The sequence below is a fragment of the Pristis pectinata genome, chromosome 6 (assembly GCF_009764475.1).
Source record: "Pristis pectinata isolate sPriPec2 chromosome 6, sPriPec2.1.pri, whole genome shotgun sequence".
Classification (NCBI taxonomy): domain Eukaryota; kingdom Metazoa; phylum Chordata; class Chondrichthyes; order Rhinopristiformes; family Pristidae; genus Pristis; species Pristis pectinata.
In genome coordinates this window covers 76,017,388-76,044,412 of record NC_067410.1, presented here as the reverse complement: position 1 = coordinate 76,044,412, position 27,025 = coordinate 76,017,388, and the positions used below count along the sequence as shown (strand labels likewise).

Below are 27,025 nucleotides of genomic sequence, written 5' to 3'. Positions count from 1 at the left end.
ACTTTCATATGATATCCCCTTTCAATAACTTTTCAATTTAGAGGAACGGAGTTGACAACATAATATTGCTCTGTTTCTATTGAGGAATTTCAGTCCAGTTTTTTTCTTTTTTTTGTCTTCTTTTTTGAAATTTTCTTTTTTGTTTGGTTTGTTATATTACAATTTTCTATTGATTTGGGGATTTTTTTTCTTTTATATACACAATAAATCTTTTTCTTTCTTTTATGTTATTATCTACTAAGAGATCGTGAGATCTAAGGATTTTTTAAATATTTTATTCTTTATGATTATCTATGCCATGATTGTTCTCTTGATCTATTTGTTTTTTATGTACAATCATTGATGTTATATATTAATCTGTATTAATTTGGAAACTAATAAAAAGATTGAAAAAGAAAGAATGAAAGGCTGTCCCCAGGTTACAAACACCTAACTTATGGACACCCCTACAAATGAACGAGGCCCCATGATATTATTAAATTCCAAAGTTCATTCCTACGAATGGCAGAACTAGTTTCCCCTGTCTCTTCACTTTCAGTAATTGTTCATTCTTATCAGTCTTAAGTGCTTTTGATGCCATTCATTACAACACTGTGGAGGTATGGTTAGCATATCAGGTGATTTTTGTATAGTTTCCGACTTAGGGACAAAATCAACGTCTGTAAAAATGGAACCCATTCGTTACCCAGGAATGGCCTGTATTTAAATTCTGTGTTAACCTTATACAAATTCTATTGACACTCTACTACTATGAATCACAATTTACTTCAGGTGGTTCCCCAACCTCGCTGATAATTCCTGTATATAAACATTGCTCAGAATACTAGTCTGATCCAAATGTGCTTTCTAAAGTTAACTGACTGGGTTGACCCATCCTCCAACTATAGTTCTGACTACAGCAATCATGAGTCATACCTTTCACTTTTTACCCTAATCATCTGCCAGTGTGTCTGTGTGGTCACCTGTATGGTTGGTTCTAAGGTTATGCTATCCTCGTACCAGATGTGCCATGTTTACCATATTTCTTATTTGGTCACACAAGGTTGTTAGCTGTTATGTGAAAAGTTAAATTCATGGGTCCAGCTTCATCAATAAACTGTTCCTTTGTACGATGTAAAATATCCTTGAAGTAGATTGCGTAGTCTTTCTGAGCTGTAGTTTTACTTTGAGAGTATTATTTCTCCATTTATATGTCTGTGTATAGGAGGATAAAATCATTTGGAATTTTCTTTTGTTTGCCTATTATGCCATGCAGTGAGAATGATACATCGACTTTACAGACAAGAAGCAGAAAAGGTACAAAATGCTTGGGCATCAAGTCCGTAGGAACAATGTGTTTTCAGTAAACCTTTGATGTTTCCTTTTGATTTATTTTTAATTTCTTCGTAACCAACAGTCAAAGGTTTGAATTCACAATAATTTGGCAGCCTCTGATTACAAAGCATCAGCAAAGTCACATGTATTTAAATCGTGGTCTCATTAGTTTTTAACATGTGCAAGGTTATCACCATCATTGTCTTAATTTTAACTAGCACTGACATATGCTCTATTGTCATCTTGAGGGTTGAAAGTGGGATAGAGACATTTTGCCCTGGATTACTCTATCAGATATTTTTTTCAGCAGATATTGAATCAAATGCTTTTTATCTCTTAGGCGGTCATTTATGTCACCTTTCAGCTTTTCTAAACTCATTGTTATGGAAGTAATCAGCAATGGGCCAAAACATACTGATCAGCAACTGGTTGCAGCTTGGCTTGTCCTGGATGTATGCTCATGCCCGGGCAAGAAACAGAATCCTGAGATAACCTGGAGATCAGGTACCAGTACATCTGATTTGCTGCAGTGCTGTTGGACTCACCATTGAGTCCAATGGTGCAGCACTTTGCACTAGCCTCTGACCTGTTTACCTGGACGGCTGTCAAATGAATGGCAACACTATTTATTTGAATGGATTTTCTGACCTGAAGGAAATAGGGACGTGGAGGTAATTGGTTGAGCTATTTCATGTTATTTTAATGTTTATAATTGTTAGAATTTTAAGGTTTAATTTTTTTATTATCTTCAATAGTTTTAGTTTTGAATCATTTAAATATATTTGCAGAGTTTTCAATGTCCCTATCAGATGGCATATCTCTTGGGTGTGGATCCTGCTTTCTGCATTTGAAAAAGATAAATCCAGTTGTCCAGCACAATGTGGCCTGATAAATTGCAAGCCCGATTTGGACTGCAAAATAAGTTAGAATTTCACAATATTTACTCGATATTAAATTTGTACACAAGTCATTGAAGTGTGCATTTCCTTCAGGTCCTTATTTTCAAAGGCTGATTCTGTGGACAAGTGTTTGGCAAAATGCTCACTGGTTTGGGAAATAGTTAGCACGTTGAATAACCACTGAAGCAATTTACGCTGTGTAACCTTATGGTGTCATTTACCTGAAGACAGAAGTCTTCTCCATCAAATGCCAGGAGTTCCTTGTTTGCCTCCTGCTATTCAGAAGCACAATTATGCTAGGCACAGTGAGAATTGATGCAGGCAGGGGGCTTTGAATAGAGCAGAGAAGGGAAGATCGCGCTGGAATGTTAGGTTCCATGGCGAGCTCAGTGTTTCTGCTTCGTTGCCCATGGATTGTAGAGCAAAAAAATCAAAGGTTTCAGTTTGGTGCTCAGCTTCAAGCAGAAAAGTCAGCTAACTGCCAGCAGCTCACAGCTAGTGTGGTTTAGGAAGATCACTGCTGTTATTTGAATCTCTTTGTCTCAATATCTGATGCCTTTTAAATTTAATACTGTATCTAACAAGAAGAAAGCACCAGAGCATGTAAGAGGCAAACAGCCTTTCAAAACCTTTGTAAGTGGAGGAAGATATTTCAAAATAATTGTCAGGTTATAAAAAAATATTGGTAGTGCAGCTGAAAAACATGTCATGTAGCAGGATTTTATTTAAGAGAGATGTTAAGAGATAGTCCTGGTAAGATCAGTTAATGTTTTCAGATGCAGCAGCTATGTCCTGCTGTTGATGCTTCTAGCACTGACCCAACTGATAGAAATGATGCATCCACTTTAAGAGGACTTTAAGAAATAACAGACCTGCTATATTTCCTGGGTCCATGATGCAGTAAAATTAATGCTAGCAGCTAATCACTCATTTGCAAATGAGGCTATAGACCAAAAGTCCATCGGATCTCCCACTAATGTCATCCAGTGAATATATTCCATACAACACATTGCACACATTTACATGCAGAGTACAAGAAAAATCGACACCATTTGTATCAACACAATATAAATCGATCGAGTCAGCTACATCACCTGTATTTCTGAACCCTACTTTATTGGATGCCTAAGTTGACTCAGTAGTTATTTACTTTTAACATCTATAAAATGCACTTCTTTTATTTGGTGCACATTGCTGATGACAAAAATGAAATGCTAGTTATCAAACTATAGCCAAAGGCAAGAAGTGAACTGAAGTATTCTACAGAAATTAAACTAAAACTCAAAAGCACAGCCTCGGTATTATCACACAGAAATTGCCTGAGCCAAGTAGTTTCAGTAAAATGCTCATTTTCTTCCATTTTTTGACAACGCTTTCATGCCTGCAGCAGCAGAGCTCGTATTAGGGCAGCCACAAGGAGCAGAGGGAGGATTAAGGTGCGAAACAGATTGTTTTTTACCGTGTTTGGTCCTGAAAGTGAAAATAAAAACAATATTTTGTTACTTTTGTTCATGCACATAAGGTCAAAAAATTTTTCATTGCTATCTACAATTTCTTTTTGAATAATACTGTTTTCTTTTTGAATAATACTGTTTTCTTTTTGAATAATACTAGTTTCTGACAACTGGAGCTTTCTCTCCAGTTGTCAGAAACTAGTAGAGGTGAAAATTTATTAACTTACAGTTCAAAAGACTGAAACTCACTTGTCCCCATAGTGTGTAATTTCAATCAGACTTTAGTACATTAGCAGATACATATTTTACCATGAAATGCAGCAGTAGTTATTTGTTTAGTAACTTCAGAGTGAAATGTAACACAATACATTTTATCTTAGATTTTGAAGTGTCAAATACATCATTGTCAAAATTCTGTTCAGTTAAAGACAAAATCTGCAGTAAAATCTCATTAATTTTATTTCTTAAAAGCTGCAACTGTTTCCAGCCTTACTTCTTCAGCAGTTAGGGTTTTGAATGATTTAACAATAAAGTCTTTATTTGTATAAATGTATATACATAATATGGAATACCATAGTGGCAAACAATAATACCTGCTGTGTTGCTTTCTCATGTTTGGTACAGTTACAATTGCTAAGCAAATTTAAATAATATAAATAATGGTAAAAATATAATTTTTAGAACTATGTCAGTTAGGAGATTCATGTTCATGGAAAATGTTTTGAAACTAAGTCACTACTGAGGCCCTAATCTGCAAATACTTTGATCAATAACAGCTTTGCATGCCTGTGATGAATCTGTATGATGCAACTATTCAGAAATCTATCAATATTACAAAAAATATTTCTGAACAACTGATTAATGCAAAATAATCAAAGGGATGCAAGTCAAACCAATTTATTGTTTGGGAACAAATATTAACAGTTAATTTCTTTGGATGAGCCAGATTTAAAAGAAAATCAATGAAAATTTGTTTGGCACACAGAGGACAGAAAACCAAGCATTTCTCTTTCGAGTAGTGCTATCTGACCCATAGACCTGACTGTGGATTTCTGTGCAGAGTTCCATTTAATAAGTCATGCAAATGTTATTTTTCCTGAGAGAATACAAAGGCAAGCAGCAATGATTTTGAGGATCAGAAAGTTAACTTACAAGGAATGGTTAAAATAAATGTTGGCTCTGCTTTGATTTGAAACAAAATATAGAGAGAATGGTTTAAATGAAAAAAATTAAGATTTAAGAGGAATGGCAAAGTATGTAAGGCAAATTCTTTACAATGATGAAGGGCTCAAAGAGTATGGGGTAGAATTTAAAAATAGGAGCTTAGGCTTTGTACTTGCTTAAAATCTGTTCATCTCTAAAATCTTCCAGTTCTGGTGAAAGATCATCGACCTGACACGTTAATTCTGTTTCGCCCTCCACAGATGCTGCCTGACCTGCTGAGTGTTGCCAGCATTTTCTGCTTTTAATTTTAAAAAATAGGATGTTAGGAGTTAGAAAGGAAGTTTTTTTTAAACATTAAGATCATTAGACTTCTGGAACTTTGACAGGGAATACTATTTAAGTGATTATTATAATGTTTTATGAAAACTATCAGGATGTTTTTGAGCAGAAAAGTGGGGAGTAATACATTCAAAATGAAGTTGAATCAATCAAAAGCAGCCAAATCTAATAGTTCTAATTCCTGCTTATTCCTCATCCTATAATTTTTTATGATGCATGACAAAGAATTCAATGATTATGAAGTTAAGTGCTTTGTAAGTAATTTCCATGATAAATTAAAACTATTCAACTTGCCAAAATGTACACGTTTCACATCAGTTATTGCAAGTTTGTGAAATAAGCGTAATGTCTGAATACACAAAAAAAACTCCTTTTTCTATCTGGCAGTATGTCAGTTTCAAAGTCTTCATTCTTGTTTTCAGTTGCTCCAAAACTTTGCTCCTTGGTCTTGTAAACTCCTCCAATCCTATAATCTTGATATTCCTCCAATTCTGGTGTCTCGTATGCCCCCTATTTTAATCAATCCAAAATCAATAACATTGTGCCCAGCTGCCCAGGCACTAAAATCTGGAAATCTCTCCCTAAAACTCTCCTCTGCAACTCTTGATCATCTGCATGGTAACTCTTTATGTGGTCTGTTGTCAAATATTGTTTGGTAATGATATTGTGATGTACTTTTCATTATGTTAACAATGCTTCTTAAAATGTAAGTTGCTGTTATTGTGGAACTGTTAAAATAAAGGAATATAATGGACAACATAGTTCAGCAGTAAGGTCCTGAATCCTTTTTGGCTGACTGACAATACATTTTGCAACATCGAATACCCATATCAACACCTTAAGATTTAATTTAATTTTTCTGTCATTGATGACTAACTTATTCAGTACTCATACCATTTTATGTTGAATCTGTAAACTTTTTTTGGCCAATAATGCTGATGTGTGCACAGATGATTGCAAAATATGTCAAATTTGATTCTTGAATACAATGTTAACAAAGGAAATATCACCAGATTAATGATCCGGCATCCTCATCATTAGCAATGTGGGACTGTTTGTAGTGTCATCCAATTTCTGACCCTTTGTTGTCCCTTAGTAACATGATTTGAAAACACAGCAGATTTTGCTAGTTATGCCAGTAAGATGCACCTTGGGGACCAAAACCACCGACTTTGGTACGCATCACAACATCAATTTCTTGAACACCAATTCTATCACTCGCCTCCCAGACCAGACACTTCAAAGTATTCCTTCTGGACCCTGAAATCGAGCCATTATCTTGTTTTTTATCATTAACATTAGTTACAGATAATCTCCATAACATCACTGGGCTCCACCCTGCAACAGTGAGAGGCATTCAAGGAGCAGATAATGAGTTCATATGTTTACATTAAGAAAAGGGGATGGACCTAAGGCAGGAGTCTCATAAATACAAACTCCCTGGATGTGATAAACATAGAACGAAAACATTAAAGTGTCTAGTGTCTTTAAAAATGGATAAATTACCAGGCTCAAGCAGAATGGATCCCAGGCTAGTAAAAGAAACAAAAGGGGTGGGATGGGGAAAAATTTATGAGACAAGGTGCCATGAGACTTAAAAACTGCCAAGTGTAGAAACTGGACCCATCAGCATCTTTTTTTAACCCATGCACTAATCATGCCTAAAATCCAGCATTTATTTTAACATGATAGTGCTCATTTCCAAATGGAAGCCTTTGATATTGGGAAATTAGAACAGAAGCTGCCAGGAGCAGTCACCTGAGTATAGTAGATATTCTTCTGGCATCATTTGTGAATGTAATGACATAAAAACACATGTGCTGCTCCTTTCAGCCTTACCAAAGGAAATTTGAGAAATAATGTGGTACCAATGACCTTTTCAACTCCAAATAAAACAAGAAGCAAACTCTAAACCAAGTTGCTATTTATTCATGAATTAAAGAATCCGCCAGGACATCAATATTTTGACCACAGACTCAAGAGTAAGAGTAACTGCAGTACGGGGCTCACAGTGTTCGCTGATGAAGGAATGAAAGTTTAGTGTGGCGGATGGGATATGAATCTAGCAGCTATTTTGACCTTAATGGTGTCAAGCTTCTTGAGAATTGCCCAGACGATTGGAGAGTTTCCCATCATATTCCTGATGTGCCTTGTTATAGTGAAAAGATTAGGGGTATTAGGAGGTGAATCACTTGCTGCAGGACAGCCTATGACCAGCTTTTGCAGCCAGAGATCACTTAAGTTTCTGGTTAATGCTGACCCTCAGGATGTTGACAGTGTTGAATTTGGTAAGGATAATGACATTGAAAGTCAAAGTAAGTGGTAGTATAAAGGAACAGAGTGATCATGGATTGGATATCCACAGATCCCAGAAGGTTGCATTACTGGTGGATAGATGGTTAAGGTGGCATACAAGATGCTTTCCATTATTGGAATTGAATCTGAGCAAAATAGTCATTCTGCAACACTGTCAAACACTTGTTAGACTGCAGCTAGATTACTGTGCAGAATTCTGGTGTAAAGAGAGTGTGTAAAGAATTTATTAAGGTTATTGCCAGGGCTGGAGAATTTTAGTTAGAGGAGGTGTTGACTAGGTTGAAACAACACACACAAAATGCTGGAGGAACTCAGCAGGTCAGGCAGCATCTATGGAAGGAAATAAACTGTCGACCTTTCGGGTCAAGACCCCATCAGGACTGAAAAGGAAGAGGGCAGAAGCCAGAATAAAAAGAGAGGGGGAGGAGCACAAGCTGGCAGGTGATAGATGAGTCCAGGTGAGAGGGAAGGTAGGTGGGTGGGGGATGAAAGGGAATAATGTGAGAAGCTGGGAGTTGGGAAGTGGAAGAAGGAGGAATCCGATAGGAGAGGACAGTAGACCATGGAATCAAGGGAAGGAGGTGCGGTTGGCTAGGTTGAAATTTTTTTTGGATCAACTGAAGTTCAGAGGTGATTTAAGCAGGATTTTGTAAAGTTATAAATGGCAAAGCGGGGTCTATTTCCTTTTATAGGAAGGTCAAAATCTAGGGAACACTGAGATAAGATAATTGTTTGAAGCATTAGAGGAGAGTTGAGGAAAGACTTGCACCAAAAGTGGTCTGGGTCTGGAACTACTGCCTGGAGAAATAGTAGAAGCAGAAACATGAAAATGTTTTAATGGGCAGTGACTTGAGCACCTGAAGTACCATAACTGACAAGGCAACAGGCAGAGTTGGAAAGTGAAAAGAACCTAAATAGATTTTTTTTGTTGCCCAGGCGTGGACATAATGGGCTGAATGACCTCCTTCAATGTAGTAAATTTCTATGAATCTGTCATACCTTGGATGCAAATTGCAACATACTGGCTGCAATCATACAATTAAAAAGTGATGATCAGTTGAATGTGAATGCATGAAACAGCTTGAAAGATAGATTTGATATTCTGGCATCATAGTGGCAATAAAGATCATATTCTTAATGTGTTGTCATATTCTTAATGTGGTGGTGAATGCAGGATAGAGTCATCTTGCAAAGTCACATGAGGACTGTTACACCCTTGCTACAGATAAATAAAAGGCATTGATCAGGTGGTACCAGGAGCTGATATGGAGCTGTCAAGACAAACTATGGAGCAAAGGACACACTGCTAAAACACTTCAGCTGGCTGAATTCTGGTTTGTAACAGTTTTGTTAATATGTGGTTTCATCTGAAGTTAATAAATAAATGGCTAGTTTTATCTCAAATAACATGTTGTTGTCTGGAGTCTACCCTATATATATATTCTCATTCTACTTAATTCCAGAGGACATTAGCTGAAGGTTAGCTTGAAACAGTTGACATGAGGCAGAACATTAAAGAATGAGGATTCTTCACAATGAGACCTCTCATTCATGTCTAGGCCAGTAACAGTACCATTTCAAAATTCCAAAATCCTCAAATTAATTCTTAACTTTCTATATTGTAAGGAACACAAGCAAATTTCTGCAAACTCTTATCATAAACTCTCATGATCTGATCCATCTGGACATTCTGGTTAATCTGTGCTGCGTTCATTCCAAAGTCAATAACTGTGTAAGGCCTCAAGGCCTCATTGAGATGAGGTACCCAGAATTGAATACATTCCTCGTTGGAGTTCAACCAGGGCTTTGTGTACCTCTCCAATGTTGCCTTTGTAATTATATTATGCACCAGCAACAATTTTGAGCATTTAAAAATATGTAGGATTTGGAAAGTCAAACCATCATAGAACTTATACTATTAATGGTAGGGCACTAGGAAATGTAATGGAATAGAAGGACCTTGGAGTACAAGTACATAGTTCGTTGAAAGTACGTCACAGCTAGACAGGGTGGTGAAAAAGGTGTTTAGCACACTGGCCTTCATCAGTCAGGGCATTGAGTACAGGAGTTGGGACATCATGTTGCATTTGTGTAAGTCGTTGGTGAGTACTCTGCACAGTTTTGTTGGTTCTGTTATAGAAAAGACGTGATTAAAATGGAAAGAATGCAGAGAAGATTTCCAAGAACGTTGCCAGGACTAGAAGGCCTGAGTTATAGGGAGAAGTTGGCCAGGCTACATCTTTATTTCTTGGAATATAGGAGAATGATGAGCAAGTTTATAGAAGTGTTTAAAGTTATGAGAGGCATAGATCAGGTGGATGGTAATAGTCTTTTCCCCAGGGTACGGGAATCCAAAACTAGGGGCCATAGGTTTAAGGTGAGAGGGTAAAGATTTAAAAGGGATCTGAGGGGCAATTTTTTCACGCAGAGGGTGGTGAGTTCATGGAATGAGCCGCCAGATGAAGTGGTTGAGGCAGGTACAATAGTATCATTTAAGAAGCACTTGGATAGGTACATGGAGGGACGGGGCTTGGAAGGGCCGAATTCAGAAAATTGGGAAAAGCTGGATGGTTGGCATGGAATTGTTGGGCAGAAGGGCCTGTATCTGTGCTGTATTACTCTATGAAAAAGTGGCAATATGAATAATCCTCAAAAATGGGGAACCTAAACATAATAAAAATATTTGTAATTTGTTGGCACTTTTTCTTGAACCTTAATTTTTTCACTGACAGATATTTTGAATTTTTACTTTTAATTAATTAAAAAATAAAGATTCAAGATACCGTCAGTGAACAAAACATGTTCTTGTCCATACAGAGCAAAATTATTAAAACTTTTTAAATTCTACATCAATATTAGGCTACATTATTTTTAAAAAATAACTGTGCAAAGAAACAAAAGACCACGATGTACCTTTGTCCTTCCATGGCTTTTTTAACATCCTGAAGACCATACATTTGTGCTCCAGGAGGCATAAACTTTGACACCTTTTCCTGCCATTCTTGGTCAAACATCGGTGCATCATCTGTGAAATTTTGAAAACAAAATAATGAATGTAGTTAAAAAATATAAGCTAGAAGAAGTGAAGCAATGATGCCCAATCATGAATTTCATCTGGGTAAATTTCAGAAGGGCAGCTCAAGGACGTGTAGTTTCTGACTTGGTTTATGTACTTACGATGAGCATGGGGATAAAATGGTAATTACTGATTCAAATCCAGATTTCACAGTTCAGTTTTCTGCCCAGAGAAATCAGGACAATAAAAATATCATAACAGCTCCAGTTCATTTCTGGAATAAGATGGTGCTCTGTATTTCTTGCTTTTATTTTTAAGTAAATAACCTGGGAATTTTTCAGGGTTTGAAATGTATACTGATCTTATAAATTAAGATTGAAGTATTTCTTCTATATTTGCAATATAGCAAGAGCAGAACTTACAAAACAAGTCATCATCCTGCACTGTCATGTTCAACTTTTCTCTCTATTGACGTTTGAATTCAGTGCCACATTAAACAGAAACACTGGCAGATCTGCTTATCCTTAAATAAACCAATCACAGCAAAATATGAATGCATTTTGATTTTCTGACCAGGTCCACCACGTTATTGTAGTGTTTTATATTTCAAAACTGTTTTAGCTTCAGTCACAGAGTACAAAAGCAGCAGCTGCTCAGCCGTCAATAACAACTTTTTTTTACCTCAATGTCACTTTCCTTCACTGACCCACTCTCCTTGATTCCTTTAATTTCCAAAAATCTACCAATCTCTGTCTTGAATAGACTGAGCCTCCACGTTCCTCTTGAGTAGAGAATTCCAAAGATTCACTACTTCTAGGTGAAGAATTTCTTTTCATCGCAGTCCAGAATGACTGATCTCTTATTTTGAGACCGTGATCCTGGTTCTAGACATCTGTGCATAAAGAATCATCATCTCTGTATCCACCCTGTCAAGCTGGAGGAATTCTGTTTCAATGAGAATGATAATTTATTCTCATCAACTCAAGAGAGTATTATGCTCATTACTGTTTCAAAAAACTTAACAGATTTGTCAAAAATCATTTCTCTTCCATAATCCATGTTGATTCTGCCCAATTCTGTTATGGTTTTTTGACTGTCCAATTACTACCTTAATAGATTCTAACATGTTCCTGCTACAGATGTCAGGACAATTGTCTATACTTCACCATTTTCTTTCTTCCTCTTAAATAGTGGAGTTATACATGTTACCTTCCAATCCGTGGGATAAGCTCTTAAATAGATGGAATTTTGGAAGATGACCAAAGATTGGGGGATTTAGACCATCAGGTCCTGGGAATTTATCAGCTTTCAGTTTGTTAATTTCTGGAAAACTTTTTCTGATACCTTTTTTTCAGCTCATTTGCTCTCGACCTGTTTTTGCCAAAATTTTCTGGCGGTTTCTCTGTATCTTCTTCCACAGAGGCAGACAAAATAAGTGTTTAAATTCTCTGCTGTTCACCAATTCTCTTGCTTATTCACCAATAAAACATTCACACTCTCAGTCTGTAAGGGACCCGCTTTGCTCACCTTTCCTTTTTCACATTTCCATACTAGTTTTTATAGGCAGTCATTATGTTTGCTAAATTACTGTTGTATTCTACTTTTCCATTTGTTATCAATATCTTCAATATTTTGGTCCCCTTTTGCTGAATTCTGAAATTTTCCCAATCTTTTGGCTCAGTGTTCTTTTGGCAACATAAAAACCTTTTCCTTTGATTTTATAATGTCTTTAATTTTCTTGTTTGCCAAGGCTGCAGACCTTTCTCTTTTTTTGTGCATTAAAGAGAAATATATTTATTGTAAACTATGTATTAATTCTTTAAATGTTAACTATTGCTCATATACTGTCATAACTTTTGATATAGTTTCCAATTTACCAACAGTCAATCCACGCTTCATACCTCTGCAGTTTACTTTGTTTTGATTTAAGACCCTTATTTCAAATTGCACAGTTACTTTCAATTTGACATAAAATTCTATCATCATTATTCTTCCCAGGACCCCTTAACTAACAAATTTTTAATTAATTCTTCATTATTGCAAAATTCTGGATGTAATATCATCTGTTCCCTCATTGGTAATTCAATATACTGATCTAGAAAACCATGTCTTATACACTTGAACAATTTATCTTCCACATGGTTACTGTTCATTTTGTTTGTTCATTTTATTTTGATAAAGACTCCCGTAAATACCTTTCTTAGATGCACTTCTAATTCCCTGATTTGTACTCTGCCTCATATATTCTCTAATGTTTGAGACCTATCAACTCCTCCTCAAATGCCTTTTACCCCATGCTGCTTCATAGCTCGACCCAACTGATTCTAGTTCTTGATTTTCTGAACTTCTGTCCTTTCTCTCTACATTCCCTTTATCCCATCTTTTATTCTCAGCACTACCACTCTTCTATTTTGCAAATAAGTATCCTAGAAAAAATAACTTCCAACCCTGATCACTTTGCAAACATGTATCTGTAATGGCTATCAGATTGTGCACACTTATTTCTATTTGTGCCTTTAATTCATTCATCTTGTTATGAGTGCTCTGTAAAGCAATACTGCAGAAAAAAAGCAATCTGAACAAATATTATCATATATTAATAAAAATGGTAAAATTAAAAACTATTTATCAATAAAAGTTAAAATATTGAACATAAAAAAAACTAAATGTCGGTCATTAATTGCCACTGGCATGCTCTGGAAATGAAAACGGCTTAGTTCAGAGGACTTTTACAATAAATTTAATAATTTCACAAAGCAGAAAGGACTGCAATATTCAATCATGGTAATACATCAACTATTTTCTTTCATGAACTGTTCCTCGGCATTTATGCATTTCTTTCATCAAATCTTCACCGTGACAACTTATTGCATTTTAATGTTCATCTTATAAAGTCATTCATTGGAAACAGTGCAACAAAGGAACAGAAATAGGCCATATGTATGTATGAAACTGTTCGGTCATTCAAAGAGATTGTGGTTGATCTATGGATGCATTTCATATAATCAACACCTCTTCTGCCTTTTGACATATCTCTTCAAATGTTCAGTTGACAAAAATACATTAAAACAAACAAATGATCTACCTACAATCAATTGCCTTCTCCAGAAGAGAATTCCAAATTTCTGTCACAATTAAAAGGCTGAACAGGATAAACCACTATCAACAAATTCTAGGACAGGAAACTAAGTGTTACAAGTTTATGTTTTCATGCACAAATAAATGCTTAAATGTGGAAGAAACTCATACCAGTTCTTTGTGAAACCTGCTTTGTTTTCTGAATCTGGCAGTAAGTCCTGAACTTCTCCATTTGTCAGATGCACAGAAGTCCAGGACCTGATGGTGGTTAAATGATTGAATGTTAATGCTTCCTTTTAGAACCACCAACATTAGTCAGCAAACTGCAGCCTGCCCACATATCAAGGTTTTACAGTTTCCAGTTTCAGCTTCAGATCTTACAAAGTTGTGGCAGCAGTTACATAAGCAAGTGCCTGCACTTACTGGTGTATCAACTTGGAAACTGCATTATAAGGTAGGCACATCCTCAGGCTAAAGTTTTGAGGTTCTGATTCCAGAATGTCTGTTTTGTGATTCTGAGCTCTCAGTAGAGCAGGGTGTTCTATCATTAACTTGCATCCTCAGCACCATTCCAAATATCTCAGCATCCATCAGTCTGGCTGAGTTACTCCACAACTCAAACTCTGAAGCATAGGATGACTAAATGACAAAGACATATTGCAGTGTATCCCTTCTTTGTAATTTCAGCTTGTCGAAACAAGCCGAAACATACTAGCACTCCAGACCTCAGTTCCAGTCACAAACCTACCTACATTCCATACCCAAGTATTTCCAGTCCCAGTTCCAATCCCAATCCCAACCCCAACCCTGGCCCGCACTCCAGAACATGGCTCAATCCACGCACCTGACCCACACTCTAGACCCAAAGACCCACATCTCTGATTCCCAGTTCCCAAACCAACTACAGCTATGTTTGCACATACAACCCACACTCCAGACCCAGCTCCGGCTGCAGGAGATCCCAACCCGGTCAGGCTCCATCCACACAATAACTATTCATATTTCTCTATTTGCCAACACAAGACAGAAAATGGAATTCACTTCATGACAGACAGGATTCACCGGACACCGCAGGAGAGGGCTCTGGAAGAATGCCCCATGTTTGCTATCAGTCCCTACAAAACACAGCCAATATCACGAGCACAGAGATATGTCTCCTGAGACTCAGTCAGTTCCCTAGCCTTCAATTACATGAGCATCAACTTCACCTAAGTTTCTTATCAGAGATTTCTGGAAGTTCAAATGAATACCATTCATAGACATTCATTGGTCTGCACTGGTGTTCCATAATGTCTTTAAAATTTGCAACCAGGTTCATCAAGTATAACCTATTACAAATTTATGTTGTGTCTAATCAACTGAATATTTTCAAACAACTCACATATTTTACCATCAGCAGTCATGCTCGTTCTCTGTCTTATCAAATGGAAGTCAGCCTTACCCAAACCGAGAATTTTAGCAGCTATTTTTAATTTCTCCCTTAAGAACAATACATCGAATGTCATCATATTATGATTCCTATCAAATAAATATTCATTCATCATCAGGCTTTAAGTAAATCTTGGTCATGTTCTTTGCTAAATCTGATGTGGCCTGTTTGGGGGCAAGTATGGCATGCTGCAGAAGACCTGTTCCTGATCCTGGTAGCTACTTCTCTTGATTGTGTAAAATATAGTGGGGATGAGGAACAGTCCTACATTGGGGCCATATCCCAGTATAACTGCCAGATTGAGCTTCATGGAGTATTAAACAACAATCTTGAGTGAGATAATAACATCCCGAATCAGTTAGACAGTACAAATAGAAATAAATGAAAAGTTGAAGTAGTACAATTCCAGAGCATTGGTCATGACTGGCTCCAGCAAATATTCTTAAAATCATGAAATTGAGAACTTATTCCAGTCCTCATATACTGTTACCTTCATAGTATTTAATTGCAGTCTTTTGAAATGGACAACCAGGATAGGGTTGCCTCACCTTCATTTAGGTTGATAAATTCTTGATCAACTTCTTCATCACCTGTTTTCTGGTTTCTGAGTTTCTGAATTACATGAGCACGGTCTTTAATGTGATGGCCAATTGATATTTTTTCAATTCCACTTTCAGAGTCTTTTACGGCCCGTCTTGTCTCTTTAAGCTGTAAAATTCTGAAATTGTTAATATGCCCAATGTCTTCAAAAGAACAAAGTAACTTACATTTGACAACACAAATTATTGCCTACTGTAATTGGTTATTAAAATGAATACATTGCTTTAACAGGTTTCAAACTGTAAAGACTGATCCTTCTGCAGTACAATTACTGTATACTTACATAACATAACCAATGGGACCTAAAACAGAAAACACTGAAAATACAAAAAACATGCAATAATTGAAAAGTGAAAAACAAATTTCAGGTTGATGATCTTTTGTGAGAACTGGAAAAAGTTGGAGACAGACAACTTTTCAGCACAGAGGTTGGCTCTGTATTTTGTAACAGCTTCTGGTCCAAATGTACAAAGAATTGAATTCCATAGATAAAATGACATTAGCGCAGCAGTGCCAAGGCATTGAGGAGTTTTAGTGAAAACAAAGTCAATGGGAATCATTCCACCCAGGCTGGGAATGCTCATTGATAATTGCAATGTTCAGTTAATTCCTCAAAAAAATAAGCAAACTGTCCCTGTAATGAAGCAAAACCTGGATTACATTCAGACTTGGGTAACAAGAGTGAATATAGTCACTTTCCCATGGTACTTAATGGAATTATCATCAATCAATCTTGAACAAAATTCTTGGCTGCTGGATGGGTTGGGGGGGGGGGTGCAAAGTGTGTGGTTTACTATTGGAGTGATCATCTATGCCAATTTAGTTGATAAAATTTATGAACAACAAAATTCCAATCCCAGAGACAGAATGAATGGCTGCAGAACAACATTTGTTCCACATTCCTTGAACCCCAACAAACATTTCCTTCCAGTAGCTCCCTGAGCCATACTTTTTGACACAGATCCAGTCAGTGGCTTCCTTCAACTTCACTATTTTGCCTTTTAGCCAGGCTGATATCCACACGACCAACTCACTTCCATCTCTGCACAGTGCCAATCAGCAATATTTGTTCAGTGAGATTGACTCTATTTAGCAGATACTACCAAAAGAATAAATCCCACTCAATTTGTTCATTAGCATCAGGGAAATAAAAACTTTAGAGTAGTTAACATTGAACTCAAACTTTGCTGGATCAGTCACATATAAATATATTGACCACAGGAGCACACCTGAGACTGTCTGTGGCCTACCTCCCAATTTCTCAAAATCTTTCCACAATTTATATGATCCTAGCTCAGTCTGAGCTCAATGAGTGAGTGGTCTGTTTTATTCAATTATGTGCCAGAGATGGTGTAACCAGTGCCAGCAACAATATTTCTGTTTAGATAGGGGTCTATTCATCAGCACCAATGACCAGAACCTGGTTATGGTGCAACCTGAATGTTCAGATCCAACACTCCCTCACCCTCCTCAGCAGCTTTAAAGAACAATGATATCAGAAGTTGAGGAAAGAAAAGTATTCATTTGCTGGAACATTGTCTAGAAAGGATCCAAATTAATCTCTGCCACCAGAACTGTCTCGATCGTAACACCTATTTTTTGAAGTTGCACGTGTCGTAATAAGTTTGAAACTGTGGTCTCCCTCATCACTATTGACTCAAGGCTAAACTGGATCAGTCACACAACTACTGTAGCTGCAAGAGCAGATCAGAGGCTGAGAATTCTGCTACCTGCTAATTCTCCAAAGCCTTTTTACAACTAGAAATAACCTCTTCTCACCTGAATGAATGCAGCTCCATCAAGAAGCTAGGCACCATGAAAAAAGCAGGCTACTTTACTCGCAACTCCACCCTTCACTATCTTGAGCATTTATTCTCTTTTACCTGTAACATTAATTTTCTCTGCTAACTTGGTGTTCATTCTCTCCACTAATCATACACCGTGCCACAAAATGCACTGCTGCAATTCACAAAGGCTTTTAAAAAGATGATCTCTCAAACTCTTATATTCAAGGATAACAAGCACATTGCAACACATACGAGTTTCCTTCCAAGTCATACAATTTCTGATTGTTGAAATGGCATTATACGTTCACCTCGGGACTGCATTTAATTCAATAATGTTCACCATCACCTTTTCAATGATAAATAGAGATGGAATGGGCAATAAATGTTGGGCTTGTATGAATCTTGTGAATGAATAAAAACAAAATAAGTACAGCCCAAGATCATAGGCCACTGCAAAAGTTTGGAATCCAGTTTTACTAAATAGACATTTAAAATGATAAAATAATATCAGAATTGTTTCGCCCTATTGAGGAATTCTCCAATTCAGAATACTTACTCCACCAGGAACACGATGTACATGACTGGAAGCCTGGAACACTTTAGCAGGTTCATTTCCCACTTTTGCATAGCTCATTACAGTGGAAGTGTTTAAAGTATGATCGTTGGGATGGTAAGGTGCATTTTTCTGCAGAAAAAGAAGTACACGCTTTTAAAATTAAAGGCTGAAGTTGTTTTGCAAAGCTAAATGAACTTTGGCCTGGACTTTAACATATGAGAAAACTCTCGAAGCTGAGACTAAATTGAATCTCAATCACAATATATAATTTTAAATTATTTGACAGACAATTTTAACATTTGGTTATAATTGTGGAAAATATGAGTTTTTGGTTGTTTGTCCCCATGTTGCACTTACAATATTGTGTTGCATTTCAACCATTTCTTTTCTCATTTGTTCCATCATCTTTTTGAAAGGATCCACTGAGCAACTAGCCTATATAAACACATAATGTGGTTATTTTTAAAAAAAACATCATAGAAGAATAATGTAACCAGGGAATTATAAGTAACGTTCAGTAAATTCTGTTTTACACTTAACACATTAATGAGTGGCTAAAACATTATAATAGCAGGATGAGGTCAGGTTATGTTGCCTTATTCACTGATTTTACAGTCAGTTGCTGAAGAATGGAATGTGCCATTCTTACACACATCAAATCAGGAAGGAGAAAGGCCAATTTTTAATTAGGAACATGACAATAATAAATAAAGACTGGAAGTACAGATAAAAGGTTGTAAATAAAATAACCAAAGCAATAAATTAAAATCCACATGTACATCTTTTTAGGGTCAGTGTGACATTTCCCTCATCTTCAATGTACCGAGGTGAAATATATGTTCATCAACTGTTCATTCATACTAGTCAGTGCTGAAAAGATTATTAATCACAATTAACTTTGAAAGTTAATAGTGGTTTTAATCATATTGTTAAAGAACCATGTAATGTGCCTGGATCATCCTTAATCCAGTCATACCTCATGTTTGCCTTGCCCAGGATCCCTGCAGTCACAGTTGAGGTCTCTCAGCTCAGTAAGTTGGAAACTAGCAGTGGATACTGTACTTTCTTCTGCAATGTGCAGGTGCTGACTTTTGAATCATACTGACACCTGGAATTTCTCCATAGAACCACCAGCTTGCCATTAACATGATTCAACCAAAAAAAAAATCAATATTTTTGTGTGTCTCAAAGGAAACTGCTTTGCCTTAATTATATACAATGATATAATTAAAAATTCTCACTGATCAAATCTATTATCTTCCCCTCCTCTATAACATCCATAAACCTATAATGTTCAGGTCTCTGCGTTCCTCCAATTCCAGGCACGTGCCTCATCGGGATATTGGGATGGGACTGCAACAAAGATGGCAGTGTATGAGGTAATGGACAACACACAGCCGATCAAGATACTATGAAGTCAGAGGAGTATCTCAGAATCTGAACACATGGACAAGAATTTAATTTTAACTTTGTGGATTAGGAACCAACATAGCGACAATTTGGACTTCAAGTTCAAGTTTATTGTTGTCATGGGCATACATACACAGGGTACAAATGCAATGAAAAGTAGCTTCTTGCAGCAGCACAGTAATTACAAGACAAGGACAAACTTAAATTAATGTAAAACTAATTTAACATAATTTATACATAACTTACATGTGTGAAAAGTAACAAAATAAACAACAACACTAGTGCAAGACTCTTAATGCATAAAAGGACTGAGTTGAAGTTCAATGAAGTTTGAGGAAAGATGTGGATGGGAATGGAGGTAGCAGGTCTTCAACTTGAAATCTTAACTCTGTTTCTCCTTGCATAGATGCTGTCTGCTCTGCCAAGTTTTCCCCAATGCTTATGTTTTTATTTCAAATTTCAAGTATCTGCAATTTGCTTTGGAGTTCAAAACTCGTGCTGTATGTAGGTTCAATATATGCAGCAGAATTTTGCTGCAATGTGGCATGCTGTTTGACATCACTGCACATGCCCAGCAATGCCAGTGTGCTAAATATCTGGCAATAGTCTCAGCTTGCAGTCTTCTGCGCCAGCCTGAAGATTACCCTTTAAACCCATATATGGCGCAAGGTACTATCAGAAATCATATTCAAGGGTCATAAATGTGAACATAAAAAAATTGGTGTGAGTGAAGTCATACCACTCCTCAAACATGTTCCTTTATTCAATAACTGATCCTTTACTCAGGTAATTTTGCCATCCATTTCCCTTTTCCTCACTCTCTTAAGGTCCAAAAATATATTTATTGATCTTAGGCTTGAAAATACTTACCCACTGAACATCCAGACCTCTCTGGGGTGGTGAATAGAGAATAAATTGAAAAAGGCCATGTACAAGGTGTCAATGAGTGTCAATCAAATTTTAACGACAGCAGCAAAGGCTTTAAATAATTCAGTGAAGAATAGACTCATTAACAAACATTATTTACATCAAACAATTCTAATACCATCAGAAACATTGTGCATCTTTCAACAATTGTATATTGTTGAAAATTGTTTAAAAAAATCTCTGGCCAGTGTCAGGTTTATCCATATTTACACTCAAATGCAATACCTATAATTAATAAAACTATAAAACATTTCCAAAAGTTGCAGATTTTTTTTTAAATACTACATCATAATGCCAATACCATAATGGAAAATAAGTTCCTCTGCATACTCATCACCATTCAAGAAATTTCATTTCCAGTATTCCAAACATTCCAACTAGAATACACAATCATTATCATACCACTTCAGAATGCTTTTCATCCTCCTTCGAGTTGTGTTGCCTTGGGCCTGTCTGAGTAGGAACTTTGCCACCCATAAAATTCACCAAGAGGTCTTGATCCAATTGAGCTGGAAAACTGGACATCAGTTGACGGAGGTTTTCCTGATGTGAATGAAAAGGGTCCCTAAAATTGGAGAGAAAATGAAAATTTTTGAGGTGTAATAAATTTACGTCACTCATTAAAGACTTTCTAACTCATGTTTTAAAAGACACATTTTTCGTGAACAATGTAGCTGACATCCCTTCCAGTATCAACTTAAATAAAAGATCTTGAATGTGATGAGGTTTTGACTAAATTCATCTACCTAATAATCTTGACAGACAAAAAAAAAGCAAAAACTTTACCTAGTTGACATAAGTAGCTTTGTTCTGTATGAACACATATTCTCAAATTGGATCTCAAAGGCTGTTACGATGGTGTTCTTAAAAAATAGAAACACTAAACTACAAGGCCAACACAATGCAATCCGGGGGCTCCATGGAAAATAGTAGATGTACAGAAGGGTAGATGATGTCATAGGTGCCAAAATCAGTAGCTTTGTAGAACTTGGCAAGGTTGAAGACAATTTTCCAAAGCACTGTTAATTTCACCAACCCTATCCTGACAACCACTTCCAAACTAATATGTTTCCCAAATCAAAATTCTGCCCAAGATCAAAACAGAATTCTGCAGACAAAGGATGGGACAGATTTGTGTGTTCTCAGGCTAATATAAGGCTAATTTCAAGATAATTAATTTATTCCTTGAGTATTGATGTGGGTGTTTAAAACAATAAGCTAAAAATGCACTTTCACTGCACACAAGTATTTTCTTCTCCTCCATTGGTGAGTCTGAATTTCAGTGTCACTCAAGGCCTAATGCTAATATGCTTAACATCTTAATCCCACAGAAATATTGTGAACACAGAACCATATCTCTAGCAATAATATAGAATTATTGTTTTACATGATGCAAAATGGCTGATAATGGATACTGTAGGTTTTGAAGATGAAAAAGTATTTGTCAGAAATAATCAAATTCAAAACTGCATGAGATTGCAGAGTACAGATTCAGCCAATAGAATCTTAATCAGGGGCATAAAAATCTGGATTATAAGTGGTCATTCTTCTTCCCCAATACTCTAAAAAGCTTATCTCTCAGAATGCAAGAAAAAGTCAACCTCAATAACTTCTGAATAAATACTACAGGAAAATTGAATGGCATTTGGAAACTAATGTTGCATGACCAACCTTCATGCCAACACCTTGCTTGGATAATTTCCTTGGAGCATCTCTGGAGTTTTTGCTAAGACGAAGGATACCCAACTAATTTAGTAAAACCCTGTAAAGGTAAGAGTCATGACAAATGCCTTCTCTTTTACACTGAGGTAGCACCACAGACCACAATGTTATAACTCTGAAAAGACATGAATAAGGATGAAGGTAAGATAAGATCCTTATTAGTCATATGTACATCAAAACACACAGTGAAATGCATTTTTTGCGTAGTGTTCTAGGGGGCAGCCCGTGAGTGTCGCCACACTTCCGGCGCCAACATAGCATGCCCACAACTTCCTAACCTGTACATCTTTGGAATGTGGGAGGAAACCGGAACACCCAGAGGAAACCCATGCAGACATGGGGAGAACATACAAACTCCTTACAGACAGCGGTGGGAATTGAACCCGGGTCGCTGGTGCTGTAAAGCGTTACACTAACCGCTACACTACCATGCCTGCCCATCATTAGATACATCAGTAAAAAAAACTTAAGCAATAGCTGAGCCATTCCTGAATAGGATTTTTATTAACCCAGAAATGGATTAATTCATCAGCTGGAGGGTGAAATTTATGTTCAGTAGTTTGCAGGTGCAACAGGTTATCAAGAAGGCAAATGGAATGCTTGCCTTCATTGCTAGAGGGAGTGAATTTACAAGCAGGGAGGTTATGCTGCAACTGTGTAGGGTACTGGTGAGGCCACACATGGAGTACTGTATGCAGTTCTGGTCTCCTTACTTGAGAAGATATTCTGGCTTTGGAGGCAGTGCAGAGGAGGTTCACCAGGTTGATTCTGGAGATGAGGAGGGATTGAGTCACCTGGAACTGTACTCGCCGGAATTTAGAAAAATGAGGGGGGATCTTTTAGAAACATATAAAATTATGAAAGGGATAGATAGGATAGAGACAGGAAGGTTGTTTCCACTGGTAGGTGAGACTAGAACTGGAGGACATAGCCTCAAGATTCGAGGGAATAGATTTACGACAGAGATGAGGAGAAATTTGCTTTTCCCAGAAAGTAGTGAATCTGTGGAATTCTCTCCCACTGTATTTACTTTCCAAGGCGTCTGAGAAGATTCAACTTGTCCACAAGGGTTCCATCAAACTTCCACAGATGCACTATGGAAAGTTTCCTGATGGGTTGCATCTCAGCCTGGTATGGCAACTGCTCTGCCCTGGACTGATGGAACCTGCAGAGAGTGGTAAACACTGCCTAGTCCTTCCATTCAGTCCAGCTTCACAGTGTGCTGCTTCAGGAAGGCGAAGAGTATCGTCAAGGATCCCTGCCACCCTGGCCTTTTCTCTCTACCTTCTAGGATCAGATACAGGAGCTTGAAAGCCTGGATGACCAGACCCAAGAACAGCTTCTTCCCCACTGCTGTCAGACTTCTGAACCAATCACTTCTTTCGCATCCTCTTCCTGGTGGTGCTGCCGCATCATCCAACTCTTAATTCTCCTCCATTGTCAATCCAATTATTGTCATTTTAGCAATTCTTTTTGCACTGCTTCAGATTTCACTACAATCTTTGCACCATTCTGTTGTTTTGTGCTCTTCACTGTATATAATTTATTGTTGACATGTATACTGTTTATTCTGTGAGCTTCACGTGAGCAAGGAATTTCATTGCACCCTGGTGTATATGACAATAAACTCATCTGAACCTGACTTGTGTCAAACTTACCAATCATACCACCTGCATCCTCATCCAAGTCATTTGTATATATTACAAAATGTTGTTGGAGCTGCACTTATCCAGCTAGGTGGAGAGTATGCCATTAAAATTGTGACTTGTGCTATGCATTTGTGGTTACGAGAGGCTGAGGAAGCCGCTGACTCTGGTCCTGTCCAGTAGCTGCAATGGACTCACTGCCTCTGAGGAGGAGGAGGAACTATCCACAGTCACACTGCTGATCAAGACAAGCAAATTGGACTACCTCAGATGGGCAACTTGGTTAGCATGGACAAGTTGGGCCAATGGGCCTGTTTCCATGCTGCGACTCTATGACTCTAAGGCACCTTGGTTCAGAAGGCTCTCCATGGAGGACCAAGAACAGAATAGTAACATGATAGTGATGGGAGACCCTATATTTTGGGGAATAGGTAGCACCCATTGGAGCCAAGAACAAAGGATGCCAGGGCACAGGATATCTCATCGTGGCTGGGAATTATTCTGTGTCCTCACAGCAAGGGTAAATGGGGAGGTGGCAAAGGCTTCAAATTAGTTTAAAGAGGGATGATACCTACAAGAAATGAAAATAACTTGAATATGGAGAAAACAGGAAAGGTGAGCATAAGAAATAAACTAAGGGTGGATACTGAAGGGCACAGGAGCAAATAGATCAGAGGAGTCCAAAAAGACGGTTAACCATTAAGTGAAGGAAATACCATTAAAAATTAGTTTACAGCAATACATACTGTGTCTATAATAAAATGTGGAAACTGGAGGCAATCATATGTTGGGAGGAACCACACAATTAGGATTGGGATTTAAAAATTGAAGGCATAACATATTTATGGAAGTGGAGTAACTGCGCTTATTAGGCCTAATGTAATGGTTGAAGAAAACAGGGACTCAGCTGTAAGGAAGCAAAAAATATTCCCTATGGATATAGGTTATAGAGGACCAATTACACTTTTAGACAAAGCCTGCTGACCAGCTCACAGTGGTAAGGAAGAAATATGGAGATAAATTAGAGAAATTAATAAAAAGACATAGAATAATAATCATGGAAGATTTCAACTTTTCTTACTAAATTATAGGGTACAAGTACACAGTTCCCTGAAAGTTCTAACACAGGTAGACAGAGTGGCGAAGAAGGCATATGGTACGCTTGCCTTCATTTGCCAAAGCATTGAGTATAGGAATTGGGATGCTACGTTACAGTTGTACAAAATGTTGGTTAGGTCACACTTGAAGTATTGCGTGCAGTTCCGATCACTACACTTAGGAAGGACATGATTAAGCTGGAGAGGGTGGATAAAAGATTCACAAGGATGTTGCCTGGATTGGAGGGTTTGAGTTAGCAGGAGATATCAGATAGGCCAGGTCTCTTTACCCAGGTATGAGGGAGACTGAAGGGTGACCTTATAAAAGTGGATACATCCCTGGGGTTGACCAGGTGTATCTTAGGATTCTATGGTCAGCAAGAGGAGAGTTGACAGAGATTTTAGTATTTTCATTAGCCACAAGTGAGCTATCAGAAGACTGGAGGATAGCTAACATTGTCCCTTTATTTAAGAAGGGCAGCAGGGAAAGTCAGGGAACTGCAGGCCGGTGAGCCTTACAGCAGTGGTGAGAAAGTTATTGGAAAGGATTCTGAGGGACAGGATTTATTTGTATTTGGAAAGACAAGGACTGATCAGGATAGTCAGCATAGCCTTGTGTGTGGGAAATCACGTCTCATGAATTTGAGGTTTTTTGAAGAGGTGGCCGAGGAATTATGAGAGCAGGGTGGTAGACGTTGTCTGCATGGACTTTGATAGTTGTAAATAACATTATGAGGGGCACAGAGAGGGTAGATAGTCACAGTCTGTTTTCCCACAGTAGGGGAGTCTAAAACTAGAAAGCACAGGTTTAAGGTAAAAAGGGAAAGATTGAAAGAGGATCTGAGGAACATGTTTTTCACAGAGAGTGCTGGATATATGGAACAAGTTGCCTGAGGAAGTGGTGGAGGCAGGTACAGTCACAGGGTTTAAAATACATTAGGAAAGGTTTGGAAGGATATGGGCCAGATACAGACAAATGGGATGAGGATTGATAGGCATCTTAGTTGGCATGGATGAGTTGGGCCAAAGGATCTATTTCTGTGCTGTATAAGTCTATGAATCTATAACAAACAGAACAGCTAAGCAAAGATGATAAGTTCCTGTAAGATATATGTGGTTTCTTAAAACAACATGTAAAAAGCCCAAGAAGGGAGGAGGATTCACTGTCTTATCTGGTAATGGGGTATGAATTAGAATAGAAAGGAATTGTAAAATGTGGGAGAAGATAAAGGCAAGAGTAGCCCTATACTTTATGATGATAATAAAGAACATAGCAGATTTAGACATTGAAGAAAAAATGTTTTTTAGGGTCTGTGAAAATAACAGAAAATAAAAAGCAAATTGACAAACAGCCATGTAGAACAACAATGGAAAACATTTAAAATGGTTCAACGTCTAATGATAGTTCATGCCGTTGTCAGAAGCATGTAGATATCTCCATTTTAGCCATCAAGTTCTTTTTTATTCTTCAACTGTAACCAAATTCTCCACTGGTTCCTTTGTCCCATCTATGTTCTATTTTCAGAATATGGTAACAGTGTAATTTCATCAGCTAGGATGCCCCCCACCCTTATCCCCATTCTTTCCAAAGGTTCCGGAATTATTCAGGAGTTGTCTACAAAAACCACCAGCCTCATCCATACACGTGCCTACATTATAAATAAAACGTGTCTCAATAAAAAGTGCAACTTCATCCAGATATTTTCCAAGTGCGGCGATGAAAATGAGCGGGTTGGCAAACGCCGGGCGCTTTGGATACACCTGTATCCATTACACTAAGCTGAGGAATCTGTACTGAGAAATAACAAGTGCAAAGTTTGCTGCAGTCCCCGCCGACACTGACTTCATCCCCGCCCTTGGTCAGGCGGGTTTGGTGACAAGTGTAACTTTAACATTGAGTTACCCAAGGGCTGGCAGCTTACGAGAAAAAGGGGTCTTCTTCCATTTCGCGAAACATGGAGAGTTGCCGGTGGCACATCGCTCGGGAGGGCGCTTTGTCAGCTCTTGGGCTTCCTCAGGCTCCGATCACCGCCAGGTTGGATGTTACAGCCTCGCTCTCCCCCCCGAGCTCTCCCCTCTGTCGAGTGACTCCCGCCGCCGCCGTGGAAACCTCCGCACACGCACCAGCTTTTGTTTTGGTTGGGGAACGGGGCGTCGCCAGGACGACGCTAAACGCTGCCGTTGCCGTGACAACGCAGCCCGGCGGATGAACGCGGTGATTGGCGGAATGTGAACAATTCGCTGCCCCCAGCCGGCGGGTCTGGCTCAGCA

The 27,025-nt window shown here is 37.8% G+C and overlaps 1 protein-coding gene across 2 annotated transcripts; it reads right to left on the bottom strand.

The window, feature by feature from the left end:
• Positions 1 to 1,388: 1,388 nt before the first annotated feature.
• On the bottom strand, positions 1,389 to 27,025 carry mlf1 (myeloid leukemia factor 1). Of its 2 annotated transcripts, none has more exons than XM_052018247.1 (7): positions 26,658 to 27,025; positions 20,692 to 20,854; positions 18,310 to 18,387; positions 17,953 to 18,081; positions 15,558 to 15,717; positions 10,400 to 10,511; positions 1,389 to 3,683 (listed from the first exon to the last, which is right to left on the bottom strand). In XM_052018247.1, exons 2-7 carry the CDS (start codon positions 20,812 to 20,814, stop codon positions 3,560 to 3,562), a joined length of 726 nt encoding a protein of 241 aa, XP_051874207.1. In that variant the 5' UTR covers positions 20,815 to 20,854; positions 26,658 to 27,025; the 3' UTR covers positions 1,389 to 3,559. The 2 variants fall into 2 exon arrangements, with proteins under 2 accessions (XP_051874207.1, XP_051874206.1); XM_052018246.1 differs by having other exon boundaries at positions 26,677 to 27,025.